This window comes from Galeopterus variegatus, unplaced genomic scaffold (assembly GCF_000696425.1).
Source record: "Galeopterus variegatus unplaced genomic scaffold, G_variegatus-3.0.2 Scaffold2037, whole genome shotgun sequence".
Lineage (NCBI taxonomy): Eukaryota > Metazoa > Chordata > Mammalia > Dermoptera > Cynocephalidae > Galeopterus > Galeopterus variegatus.
In genome coordinates, this window is record NW_007728148.1 from 316,820 (window position 1) to 330,542 (window position 13,723).

Consider the following 13,723-nt stretch of genomic DNA (forward strand, 5'->3'; position numbering starts at 1 on the left):
CCGGGGGGGGGCCCCCCCCCCCCCCCGGCTTGCACAACACACGGGGACAGCCAATATTAGTAGACTGACAACACCAAGTATCGACGAGGAGGGAGGAACCAGACTCCTAACCAGGCTGCCGGGAATGTAAACTGGTGCAGCTGTTTTTGAAGACAGTTTGGCAGTTTCTTCAAAAATTCAACATGCACCCATTGCCTATGCCAGCTTTTCCTCTGCCTGTTATTTACCCAAAAGAAAGGAAAGCAGGCATTCATGCAAGACTTTACACAAATGCTCACAGCAGCTCTGCTTGTGATGGCGCCAACTGGAAGCACCTCAAATGCCATAAACGACCGAAGGGATGAAGAGACAGTGATCCAGCCATATGATGCAGCAGAAAGGAACAAGCATCAGTACAGGTAATACCATGGAGACTCCGAATGTTATGCTGGGTTAGAAGCCAGGCAAAACAAGAGCACACACTGCACAATTTCATCGATGTGCATTTCTAGAGAGTGCAAACTAACGTGTAGTGACAGAGGGCTGATGGGCACTGCCCTGGGAGGTGGGAGTGGGCAGGAGGAAGGGAGGACGAAGGGCCCAAGGAAACATTTGGAGCTGTGGATGTGTTCACTACCTCAACTGCAGTGATGGTTTCACAGGTGCAGATATACGTTAAAACCCATTGAACAAATATGTGCAGTTTATGGCATGTCAATCATACCTCAATAAAACTTTTTTTTTAAAAGAGCAAATGATATGAACAGTTTATGGAAAGATATACAAAAGACACATAAATATGAGTATATAAAAAGATATTCCACTTCACTTATAAGAAAAACACAAACTAAAACCCACTGAGAAAAGTAGAAGTTTCTCACCCATTCTAGTTACTCAAATCATGCCAAGAGGGGAGGAGTGGGGACACACCCTGCACTGCTGGGCAGAGTCCCTCAGGGAGGGGAATGTGCATTATCTAACAAAACCACGTTAGCATTACACTTGGGTCTAAGAATCCGCCTTGCTGCAGATACCTGGAGATTCCCTTCATTAACACAAACCCACTGTGCATGAAGCCATTCGATGCGGCAGTATTCACGAGGGCAACTTGAATGCCACCAACTCAGCTATATACAAAAAAGAACAAGGGTAGAGGTGAGAACAGGAAGTTGATGGTTTCCTATATGTTGTTAAGGGAAACAAGCAAGGTGCAAAAGAGAATAATATATATAGAAGGCTACTTTTGGTATAAGAAATAAGGGAGAAATATATATACGCACACACAAGAAATGAGTGAAAATGGATTCCTGTTGATGGGTGGAGGCATAAGCATGAAGGTGAGACTCCTCTGAGTTCACCTTTTATAATTTCCACTTTAGAATAATGCAACTGCTATACTTAAAAATTAAATTTAAAAAGATAGTGAGAAAAAGCCCGAAAACTAAATATCAGCAGAAACAAATGAACTTAACTATATGAGAATCTGAGAACCACACCTACAAAATGAATTAACCTAGGGAACTCCAGCACATTTGAGGTATAATCTTTCTAGGAGCACAAAGAACACAAAACCATCTTGGCCTATTTATGAGCACAGCTGGATAGTGTCCATCACCCTGCCCAATGTTGTGGTAGGATCCAGGACTCTCCCTCTGAGGAAGGAGAGGACAGAGCATTCCAAGGAACACTGCTCAGAAAAAGCCATCACAGAGGGTGAGGAGTCACCCAAAACCCTAGCAGAGCCCAAGTGCCTAGGATAATGCAAAGTNCCTAGGGAACTCCAGCACATTTGAGGTATAATCTTTCTAGGAGCACAAAGAACACAAAACCATCTTGGCCTATTTATGAGCACAGCTGGATAGTGTCCATCACCCTGCCCAATGTTGTTGTAGGATCCAGGACTCTCCCTCTGAGGAAGGAGAGGACAGAGCATTCCAAGGAACACTGCTCAGAAAAAGCCATCAGAGGGTGAGGAGTCACCCAAAACCCTAGCAGAGCCCAAGTGCCTAGGATAATGCAAAGTTCTCTTTCAAACTGTAGTTTTCATTGAAAGAAGAAGAAAGGACTGATGAAATGCCCCAGCTTCCCTGTGGTGAAGTGAGGTTCCACCCACAGCAGGCAGGCCCGACTCTGAGGTCTGCAGGGCCCAGTAGCCTCCTGAGGTCACCAGTGCCTGGAGAATGAAGAACCAGGATGTGAACCTGGCCAGGCCTCCCACCCACAAAGCAGTCAGTGCCCCACACAGCAGGCCTGAGTCTCACACGGATCAGGAGGCAACCTGGAGCAGGACCCAGTCAGGGGCTAAGGCTGTGGAAGAGGGTGGTATTCAGCCCACGCAGGTCCCAATCGAGTGGAAGAGATGCTTCGACACCACTGGAGCCCATAAACACTCTGACAAATGTAAGTTTTCAACAGTATTGTTTTTTTGTCTTTGTTTTTGTTTTTTTTTTGACCAATAAAGGGATTGCAACCCTTGGCACGGTGTGGTCTGCACCACACTCAGCCAGTGAGCGCACCGGCTATCCCTATATAGGATCTGAACCCACAGCCTCGGTGCTACCAACGCCACACTCTCCCGAGTGAGCCACGGGGCTGGCCCTCAACAGTACTGTTAACTAGACTAAGGCACAACTCTCCAGCAAGCTGGGAACTGAGCCCCCCAGCACAGTTATGGCTAAATGATGGGAATACATGGCCCCCAGGCAGCCTCCCTCTGAAGGAGGCACTTCCACATGGCTCCTTGGAAGAACCCTAGAGGCAGAGGGGGCTCCCACCCTGGTTCTGTCACCTGTGGACTGTGTGCTTTTGAGCTGACCCCCATCTCAGGATGGAGAGGGTACGGGTGCCACGCCATGGCTATGTGTCAGTGCCTGTTGCCCAGAGCTGGACAAAGGCCAACTGTCACTCCATGGGCAGCAAATCCTCACCTCTCCCCCACTATCCTTGGCTGATTGCAACTTGGCCTTTGGATGCAGATTAAACATCCCTCCAGGGGGCTTCTCCTGATGCCCCAGATGAGGGAAGGTCCCCCTGGTCCCCTAGAACAGATGCTTCTCCCTCACGGCCCTAGCTCAGTTGGAATCACGACTTATCCCTGGTGTATCTCCGGGGCAGGACAGCACTGGCTAGGCTGTCTGGCGGGCTCTCAGAATATACGTGTTGGGTGAACACATTCACAACAAAAGGGTGTGATCAGATGTGGGGGTACGTACCACAGGTCAGGGTTATCGGTGCTGTTTTCTATGCTGAATTGTTCAATTTCTGGTCCCACCTGAGCAACAAATCTGGCCAGTTTCTCTGCAGTCTCCATTGTCTTCATGTCAACTACAAAACAAAGAACATGTCATGTGTTGCTTCTCAGCTGCTGTTTCCTGTGTGAACATTGTGCACATCCCTCCCTGCAGTTTCGCCCTTCGCCACATGACTCTGTAGCTCTGTCCAGCAAGAGGCAGACTGTCTTCCCCCCTTCAATCAGAGCTGGCCCTGGGACTTGCATCTGCTGACAGGAGAGGCAGAAGTGCCAATTATCAGTTCCGAGCCCAGGCCTCGAGGTGAACAAGACTGAGCTGACTGCTCGGGGGTGACAGGCACATGGCCCAGTCACCTCCACCACCCCAGCCGACAGCCCCAGCTCAGCAGATGCCCTATTGTCAGCAGACTTGGAGCACTATGGGTCACCTCTTGTTCTAAGCCACAGGCTGGAGTGGCTCGCAACAGAACAACAGCTACACAGTGCAGTAGGTGTGGAGATGTGTCTGACCCTACGTTCCTGACTAGTGTTCAGTGGAGCATGGTCAGAGAGCAGGCCCATTGACAGGGAGAAGGTAAGAGCTTAAGGGGACCCAGAGAAGCAAAAGGGGTGAAGCTGGTAAACTCAGAAGAAGCTGTGCAGGTCAGCTAACCCTTAGGAGATCTATAGAGACCTTGGAGAAGAGAAGGCAGAAGGAAGAAAGACAGCCCTAGGGAATGCCACAAGGAAGTAAGGAGAGTAAGAAACGGGATCCCAAGCACATGCACACACTTGTGCTGGCCACCCCAGCAACACGACCCTGTTCGGGAGCACAGAGGCGCTGCAGCATCTTGTTTCAGCTCCACCTCAGGAGAGGAGGAGAGGGCAACAGAACTTGTATGCAGCCCTCTTGGGGAAGCAAGAGAAGACACCTCCACGTGTGCCCATCCTGGCTAGTTCCCTATAGCTACTGCCCGCCACCTTGCCCAGACTGCTGAGACACCATCCTTGCCTCTGGAGAAACCTCTGGAGATGGGAGAGTGGGGACTGGGGCCCAGAGGAGTGGGGACAGGAGTGAGCACCCACCGTCGGCAAATGGGCAGGGAGAGGAGGTCTGAGGGGTTTCGGAGGCGTCTGCTACTGCTGCTCTGGGGGATGGGCCTGAGGCTTCTGGGCTGGGGTCCTGAGGAGAGGGTCCAGCTGGGTCTGGTGGGCAGTCCTTGGCAGCATCACTTCCATCTGGCAGGGACGGCTTTGCCTGTGAGGAGCCTGGAGGCTGCTGGCCGTGGTGTCTCAGCCGTGTGACCGAGGAGAGGAGGGTCTGGGTGCCGATGGTTGCTCTCCTCGCCTTCCAGCCCCGGAGCCCATGAGCACGGAGGAGCCCCCGCCGCTGTCCTGGAAGAAGTCTCTTCTTGAGGTTGTGGACTGCCCGGGCGTACAGCATAGCCCGCACTGCACACTCAGCCGAGGTCGGCTTCTGATCAGCTCCCTGCCAGGTCTGGCTCAACCGCTGCATCTCTGCCAACTTCAGCTTGTAATATTTATACTCCAGGCTACTTTCATCAGACAAAAACCTATGTAACAAAACAGGCACAGCAGGACATTTGTGACAACACCACCGTGTACCAAATCATTGCTGCAAACACATTTCTGTAAACCCTTTCTTTTTTTCCTTTTTGTCTTTTTTTGTGTCCGGCAACGGATCGCAACCCTCAGTGTCGTGCCCGTACCGGACCGGGACCGGCAAAGGGATTGCAACCCTCGGTGTTGCGCCCGCACCTCGCTCAGCCAGTGAGCGGCCAGTCTGTATGTGGGATCCGAACCCTCGGCGGGAGCGTCGCTGCGCTCCCAAGCAGCACACTGTAGCAGTGCCGGGCCAGCCCCTTTTTTTGTTTTTTAATGTAAAACTTTTTTTTTCTTTTTCTAATGTGTCTAAATTTTTTCAAAGAGCATTATTTACTTCATTTCCATTTCATTAGCATCTTCTTTCATCTCTGTCAATCCTTCCCCTTCTAGCGTCTTTAGACTTTTTCATCATTTTCCTTCTAGCTTCACAAGTAGAATGCTTTTTATCTCCACTCCTTATTCCTAATAAATGCCCTGGAAGTCACACTTTTTCTCCCCAATGCTGTTACAGCCACCTCTGGCATGTAGTGTTCTCCCTGCTACTTCCTTCTAAACTGTTTCTGATTTCAGTTCTGATTCTCAAACGTTATTTAGAAGCCTGTTTTATTTTGGTTGTCGCTGGTTTCTAGTTTTCCGCACTGCATAACATGGCCCACCTGTTTTTTCTATCTCTGGATGTGCTGCAATTTTCTCTGTGATCTCATACGTAACAGACTTTTGTGAATGTTCAATTTCAGTTTGTGTTAAAGAAGAACGAATAATTTGGGAATATTTCAGGTGGCTTTCAGACTGCTTGATGTTAAGTGGCCACATATTAGGTCTTAGATGAGGTTTCTGATTACCAATGACACAGACACTGATTGGAAGTGAAGTGGCTGCGTGTCGCAGGGTGCTGGCAACACCATGCAACATGGCATATCCCTGGCAGGCAGCTCAAAGCTCCTGCTGACACTGTCCACACAGTCGAGGTCTGGCTGGACCTGGGAAAACAGGCTGCACCATGACTCCGCCACTACACTGAACCCTCTGCAGGGCTGATAGGAGCAGTCTCCAAAATCATATCCTGCCAAGCAAGGTTTCCACTTAAAAGGGAACACTGACCAACAGGCTGCTCTTGTTCTCCAGTCACATGCAGCCCCACCAAGGCCACCCTCATCGAGAGCAGAAGGCAGAATCAGTGCCCAGCAACCTGACAGCCCCAGTCACCCATGGCTCTGATGGAAGCCCCTTTCCCCTGGATGGTTACAATGTCGAAGGACATCAGTCACAAATCTACGTCCCAACTTCTGTTGGAATACAGCATCAAGAACACAGAATACTAGAGCATGGTGCTGACAACACCAAGGTCAAGGGTTCAAGCTCCATACCAGCCAGCAGCCAAAAAAAACCCCACAGAATACTCGCAAGCCAGCACAGCCACTTATTAGCTGTCAGCCTTTCTGCACCTCAGTTTTTCCATCTGTAAAATGGGGAGGATGACAACAAATTACTTCCTCATGTTGTTATGAGGCTTGAGTTGTACACTTTTCATCAGGAGGCAAGTGCTGCGAACACTGCCTGGCAGTCATTAACTGCTCCACAAATGTTAGCAGACCATCTCACCAGTTTGCTCTTGTGCACTGTGTTATTAAGTCATCCACGTCCTTATTTGGATTACATCATCTACCCATTTCAGAGAAATATATTCACATCTCCTACCATGGTTTTGGGTTATCCATTCCTCTTATCATGGTTTTGGATTTCAACAATTTCAAAATGTTATTTATTTACATAGTTCAAAGCTCTGTAGTTTGGACATCAACATCCACAATTTATATGTTAATGATGACTTTTCCTTTTATCAGGAATCTCTTCTTTCTGCCCCTTCCAATGCTTTTCTCCTTGAAATCTGTTTTCTCTGAAGTAACAACATTTCTCCAGCTGCTTTCTTTTTGCTAGCATTTGCCTATGTAATTTTCCAACTCTGCTTCTCACTCTGTGTTTTAGCATCTCTCATAGGAAGCAACAGCTGGTGCTTTTCAACTCGGTCTCTGGGTAGCTCACTGAAACCTGAACGTTACTAATAAGGTTGAACACATTCACAATGTCATCTCCTATTGTGTTTCCTATTTGCCCTTCTTCCTTGATTTCTTTTTCTTTTCTTGCTTTATATTGGACTAAATACATTTTTTGTGTGTGCCTTTTTTCCTCCTCTAGAGTAGTACGGATGTTGTAAATCCCATTTCTATTCCTTTAACAGCTAATCAATACACCTGTCTAAACTCCTGCTTTCCAAAGAGATATCCAGAGTTCCTCACTAGCTCTGTCCTCACTCTGAATGAGACAAGGGCCTGAGCACCCACGTCCCTTCTTCCTGTTGATGATTGGGATTTTCGTTTCTTTTCCTCCACAAGCATCAACTTAGATTTTCTGTTAACTTTGGGGTCCTTTGACAATCCTGCTGAGGCTAGGTGAGATGGATTCTTGGCTGCCTGCTTTTTCCTGTATGTGTAAACATGTGAACCTGTTGGGCTGTCCCGGAGAGCCTGGCCAGGGCCATCCCACTCCCAGGAGACAAATAAGAAGCTGGGAGAAAACAAAGCATGAAGTATCCCTTCAGCTCCACCTCCTGCACTGTGTGCTTTACAATCTCTCATAAAGAAGAGAGGACACCTGCCAAATGAGGATGCAAAGCGGTAGTGGGTGTCTGACTATACTTCTGACATCTTGAGTACACCAGAATGAGGCAGTTCACCTCAGAGGAGAGGCAGGGGCCAGTTCTGTCCACAAGGCTTCTCTGGAAACAAACTGTGCTTGTCCCTCCTCCTCCTTGGGAGGTGGGAGGTCTCAAATCTCTGCTGGCCCTCAGAGGGCAGAGATAATGGAAGCCTTTCTTACTCCCATCTGTATCCTCAAGTTCTGACCCTATCGTTTGCTAACCAATGAAAAGAACCTACTAGTTGATTTGAGGCCTAGCGAGAAGGGAGTCCTCTGATCAGCAACGAAGAATTCCTCAAACACTGAGGAGTGAGCAAAACCCTCATTTATCTTCATAGAAAGTCAACAGTAATGCATAAAACTGGAAGTCAAGAAACAGTAACACAGGCTTATTAAGAGACACAGAGGTATCTGTTAGAAGCACTGCAGTTTGGGCAGGCCCATGGCTCACTTGGGAGAGTGTGGTGCTGATAACACCAAGGCCACGGGTTTGGATCCCTATATAGGGATGGTCAGTTGGCTCACTTGGGAGTGCATGGTGCTGAAACCACCAAGTCAAGGGTTAAGATCCCCTTACTGGTCATCATTAAAAAAAAAAAAAAAAAAAAAAAAGAGCCGGCCCCACAGCTCACTCGGGAGAGTGCGGCGCTGGGAGCACCAAGGCCTGCAATCCCCTTACCGGTCCAAAAAAAAAAAAAAAGAGCACTGTAGTTTGAAAACTAAGTGTCAGCCTGCAAAGGAGCAGAACAAGCATGGGAATAGGCAATGGCAGAAACATTTTGCTTTTCTTTATGAGGTCAATTTATTTTTTGTTAAACCACATCCAAGAACCACTGTGAGAATTCAAACATACACACCAGAAACCTAAGTTTACTGGTTTCTTTACTTATCCCTGTTTTTTTTTTTTTTTTTTTTTTGTATCATACTCTTTCCTCTCATGAGTCTCTAGATAATGCCTTCTGGAGTTCATGGGTAATACAGTCTCAAGACCAACTCCCAAATTTGTTCATCAGAATCTATCAGCCAACCAGAGATTTTTATTTCAACAATCGTATTTTTCATTTCCAAGATTCTTAATAGGTTCTTTTCCATAACAACCAGCTCCTGTTTCACAGATAAAATAACTCTTATCTGCCTGAGACTATCCACTACATAAACAGTACATGTTTTTAGACTAAATTCCCCTTTCTTATAGTCACCCTGTCTTCCCGGGTGTCAGCTGTTTATTGAATTTGGTGACTCTCCTTCATGGAGTTAGTTTTCTTCAAATATTAGATCTCTAGTTCAATGCTTATTTCTGATTTTGCATCCTACCCTGCCATTACAATCCCAACACCTGAATCCGGTTGTGGTTTCTGCCTGCCGCCCCTGGTTGTCAGTGACCATGCTGGGCTGTGTGCAGTGGCAGAGCATGAGCCCCCAGTCCTCTCAGGGCCCCCTGTCCCTCCAGCCCAATCACCTCATCCATCACCTGGAAATTGCCCCGGGGCCTTCCACATCTGGATGCCTCCTTATCAAGAGAGTTCGGTCTTTGCTTTCATTGGTCGATGTGAGGCTATCTAACTTCCTTCCTTCAGCATGCACACTCCTTAAGAACACAGACCCTGGATCTGAATCTTTGCTCTGCCTCTTACCAGCTGTACATCACCGAGGCAAGAGGTCTTGTGGAGCCTGAAGTTTCCTAACTATAAAATAAGGATATCAATAGACCTACTTCAAAAAATTATTTATGAGGATTCAGCCAGCTAGTGCTTAAATCAGTAATGTGCTTAGAACAGTACCAAGTGCACAGAAAGCATGTCTGTTAAATAAAGGGTATTCAATAAGTGAAACTGGGATAATTAGGTTATTTAGGGATTTTTAACTTTTAAGTTACAGGCCTACCTTATTCAATACATGAAAATAACCCAGACAAACTCAAGAATTTTACAAAAATAAAACCCTAACAGGCTCCAACCATCCCCCTGGTAAATCATGCTGGGTAGAACCAACGTTCTGGAACTGTTACATAGAATTTATGCCTTTCAAGCATCTTCAGTAATTATAACAGCAAAAACACCAAGTCTGGTACAAGTACAATTTTGACTACAAAAGAGGGCACAGGGCTGGCCAGTTAGCTCACTTGGTTAAAGCGTAGTGTTGATAACACCAAGGTCGAGAGTTTGGATCTCTATACTGGCTAGCCACTCCCCCAAAAAAGAGGGCACAGCAGAACATTTACAGAGTGGCAGCCAGAGTGTCAACTGGTAATAATAACCCATGGAAAGTAATCTGATGATAAAGATCAATAGTCTCCATCGGGACAACTCTGCCTCCTGAGAAGAGAATGGGCAGTGTCTGGAGGTATTTTTGGTTGTTATAAATGAGATGAAGGATTCTAGTGGCATATGGTGGATGGAGGCCAGTGATGCTGCTAAACACCCTGCAATGTCCAGGACTCCCCCCCACAACAATCCAGCCCCAAATAATAATGCTACAGCCAAGAAACAACAATGTGGATCAAAAGCCTCTCAAATGAACTTTTACCCAGCAATTTCACTCCCAGACATTATCCTAATAAATCACCAGAAAGGTAGACAAAAATACAAGCAAAACATTGTTCATCACAATGTTATTCACAAATGAGAAAAACAGGACATAATCTAGGAATCCAACCATAGGCATGGCTGAATAAGATACCTGTTTGTATCGGAATATTACACAACCATTGATAATAAAGACAATTAAGTGAAAAACACGGAACACAACTCTAAAGTACACACTGTGGAGGAACAAGCAATAGAGCTCTGAATGACTGCGTCCTTGCCTTTTTACCTGACTCTATTTTTACAAAGAGTACATGCCACTTTTATAATAAAAAAAGTTAAACCATAAAAATTGTCCACACCCAGCAATCTAATAAATAATAAAGATTACCCTAAACAAGCAAGAAAATGTGATGCATTATGTTATTCACTGAAGCAGTTTAAAATAGTGTATAATTAAAAACCTTCTAAAAGTCCAGCAAGAGAAGAATGGCTAAGTAAACTCTGACCACTTCCTCTATGGACTAGTAAATACGGCCATCTGAAATAATGTTTACAAAGGGTAGGTAATACAAGCATTTTCTTACACTACCTAAAAATAGTAGATGTATCACATGACAGCATAATCACAATTGTGTTAAAAAAAAAAACAACAGCTCATGGTGAGCAGAAAGATTGGAAGTGGATGTTGGTGGAACACAGGTGGGTTCCCCCTACTTTACCTTCTTCTTTACTTTCTCTAATAAGCAAGTCCTATACGAGTATTTAGGACGCCAACTGTGATTCTGAAAGTTGTTCTATTCACATGAAGAGGCCGTAAGGCAAAAGCAGAAGACACTTGAACAAATATTGGCAATAAATTGCAAACTGTTGAGACATTACTTATCTTACTCCACGTTCCTTGCATGCATGTCCCACTGTATCCTTAAAACTGCACAGCAGGGACTATGAGCTGCATTCACAGGCGAGAGAAGGCCACAAGCCAGTCTGCAGCAAAGCTGGGGCTTGCTGAACCCAGGTGAATCTGACCCACTCCCGTGTTCTTCCTGCTGGAGGACACCACTGCTCAAAACAGACATCTCACCCTCTGCTCTTCACACCATTAGTATGACCCACGCTTTGCCATGTTTTATGGGAGGGATTAATAGGGTTGTGACATTTAAAGACCTACCAGCAGGGCTGGCTGGTTAGTTCAGTTGGTTAGAGTGTGGTGTTGGTAACACCATGGTCAAGGGTTCAGATCCCCTTACTGTCCAGCTGCCAAAAAACCCCACAAAAAACAAGCAAACAAAAAATAAAGACCTACCAGTAAGCAGGGTCCTCCTTGAGAACAGCTCTCTCTCTGGGAGACAGGCTGCCTTCAACGACACGTGTGACAAGCTGGTCAATGGTGTCTACCACCTTGTGATCCGCTCGCTGGGGGACTGCTGGAACACACAGAACAACTTTTCTGAGAAACATGCTGGACCACACAGGTCCTGGGAGGACCAGGACAGTGAGTCAAGGGCTTAAGTTAGCATTGACCTAAGCAAGCATCAACAACTGAAATTCTCATTCATAAGACACCAGCTTAAAAAGAGGAAAACGATGTTTTATTCTGGAAACCAATATGCAAAATAGCCTCCCAAAAGATAAAATACCATAAAGACTAGGAGAGAAGCAGTCACAGGTTCACAATGACTTACAAAGAGCAAGTTATGTACATATTCTAGAAAGTAAATAATATGCAGCAATTCAATCCATTTTTCATGTATCCTTAATAACGTGAATGTTCACAATATTAGAGTGGAAAATATAAAGATAGAAAATGTATTTAGATATAAAATACTTTTTTTTTTTTTTTTTAAAAGATGACCGGTAAGGGGATCTTAACGCTTGACTTGGTGTTGTCAGCACCACGCTCTCCCGAGTGAGCCACGGGCCGGCCCATAAAATACTTTTTAAAATGTATACAGGTTATGATTCTCAATATAAACATAAGAAGAAAAGATACACCAATACAGACACACAGAAAAAAGATTAGAAGGAAATATACCACAATGTTAATAGGTTATCTATAGGTGGTAGATTTATCAGAGGTTTCATTTTCTTCATGCTTTGTCTTTAAAAAATAAACATACATGTGTTTGGCGTCATTAAGTATATATATGTATATAAATTTACTAAGAAAAGTTCCCTAATTAAAAAAATAAAAACAAAAAACCATCAATGGCCCTAAGTCAGGAGTTCACAGAAAATATTTGCTAAATGAATTAAAAGAAAAAGTTGGGGTTTTTTTTTTTCCTTTTTTTTTGTCTTTTTTCATGACCGGTAACGGGATCGCAACCTTCGGTGTCGCGCCCGCACCGCGCTCAACCAGTGAGCGAACCGGTCTCTATATGGGATCCGAACCCTCGGCGGGAGCGCCACCACGCTCCCAAGCACCGCACTCTACCGAGTGCGCCACTGGGCCAGCCCGAAAAAGTTTTTTTTTAAATGTGAATTTCTTCCAATATGGCTGTTTAAACTTACAATGACACTAGCAACACAGAAGAGCATATTTCTTCAAATAATATCGTTTAGTTTCCTTATATTTCCTGGTTTTAGTATACGTGCTGCCGAAGCGAGCACAATATATTTCCTGGTTTTAATAACACAAAATGGTCTATTTGTTCAGTCATTCAATGAAAATCACAGCTAAACTAGAGAGGCTTCTACTCTGTTCTGTGAATGACTGCTCAGCCTTGTCCCTGCCTCTGTCCTCTTTGCTGCTTTGAGCTTATTTTAAACACCAGTGTGAGCTCTTCACAGGATAGGTCAATCCAACTGTCATGCTACCACAACTATTCCTCCTATAAAACTGCATTCCTTTTTTTTCTTTGTTCTCATTTTATAGAACTGCTACTTTTACATCATTTCACAAAAGAATATGAAGCTTTTTACAAAGTCAAGAAGCTTTCAAGGACAAAGAAATTTGGAGGTCGCTGCAAATTTGGTCATTTCTAGCTAGAATGGCCATAAACAAGGGACAGAAAGTGGGTCACGGCTTTGGGCCAGCAATCCCACTCCTGAGAATTTTTTTCTTTAGAGAATTTAAAAGGAAAAAAAAATAGTAATAATTAATACATTCAACCGAAGATACCATCCCAGCATTTCCAAGAGAAACAAAAGGGCAGTGCTGCTACCTAAGGTTGCTCGGCTGCCCCACTGGACATGGGTGCTGTCACCCACTGTTCTATCCATAGAGCCCTGGCTTGCAGATGCTAATTACATGTGAATCCAGCTCTGTTTAGCTTCAGAAACCTGTAGTAAAAGGCAGCATGAGTCTCAATACCAAGGGAAAGGTGAGGTAATTTTACGTTAGCTCAACGTCTTGATGCAGCAAGAACACAGAAGGGGCCTTGTGACAATCACATAAATGAGCAGACTGCAGCATCTTCAGTCCAGCATGGCTACAGCTGCGGGAATGCCTGGGGAACATCACCATACTGTGGGAGGGGGGTGGCCACTTCAGGCTGTGTGTGACTTTTTCCTCCTTCGTACAACGTTATTCAGTATCGTCGCACTGACACTGAAAGTGACTCCAGCACTTTGGGAAAAAGAGTCCTGCCTTCAGCCCTGAGTCTGCTTCTGGAAGGATCTCTCTCTGGGAGAAGGTGTGGCTGCCCACGCACAGTAGGACCCATCT

General features: G+C 45.5%; 1 protein-coding gene across 1 annotated transcript in view; it reads right to left on the reverse strand.

The window, feature by feature from the left end:
• Positions 1-11,443, reverse strand: part of LOC103596522 (SURP and G-patch domain-containing protein 2-like) — a 22,350-nt gene extending 10,907 nt beyond the window's left edge. Inside the window, exons 1-3 of the mRNA XM_008580162.1 lie at positions 11,363-11,443; positions 4,295-4,782; positions 3,192-3,303 (exon numbers count right to left, since the gene is read on the reverse strand). Of these exons, the coding sequence (XP_008578384.1) occupies positions 3,192-3,303; positions 4,295-4,724 (542 nt within the window). The 5' untranslated portion in view covers positions 4,725-4,782; positions 11,363-11,443. The remainder of the gene's footprint in view (positions 1-3,191; positions 3,304-4,294; positions 4,783-11,362) is intronic.
• Positions 11,444-13,723: the final 2,280 nt, after the last annotated feature.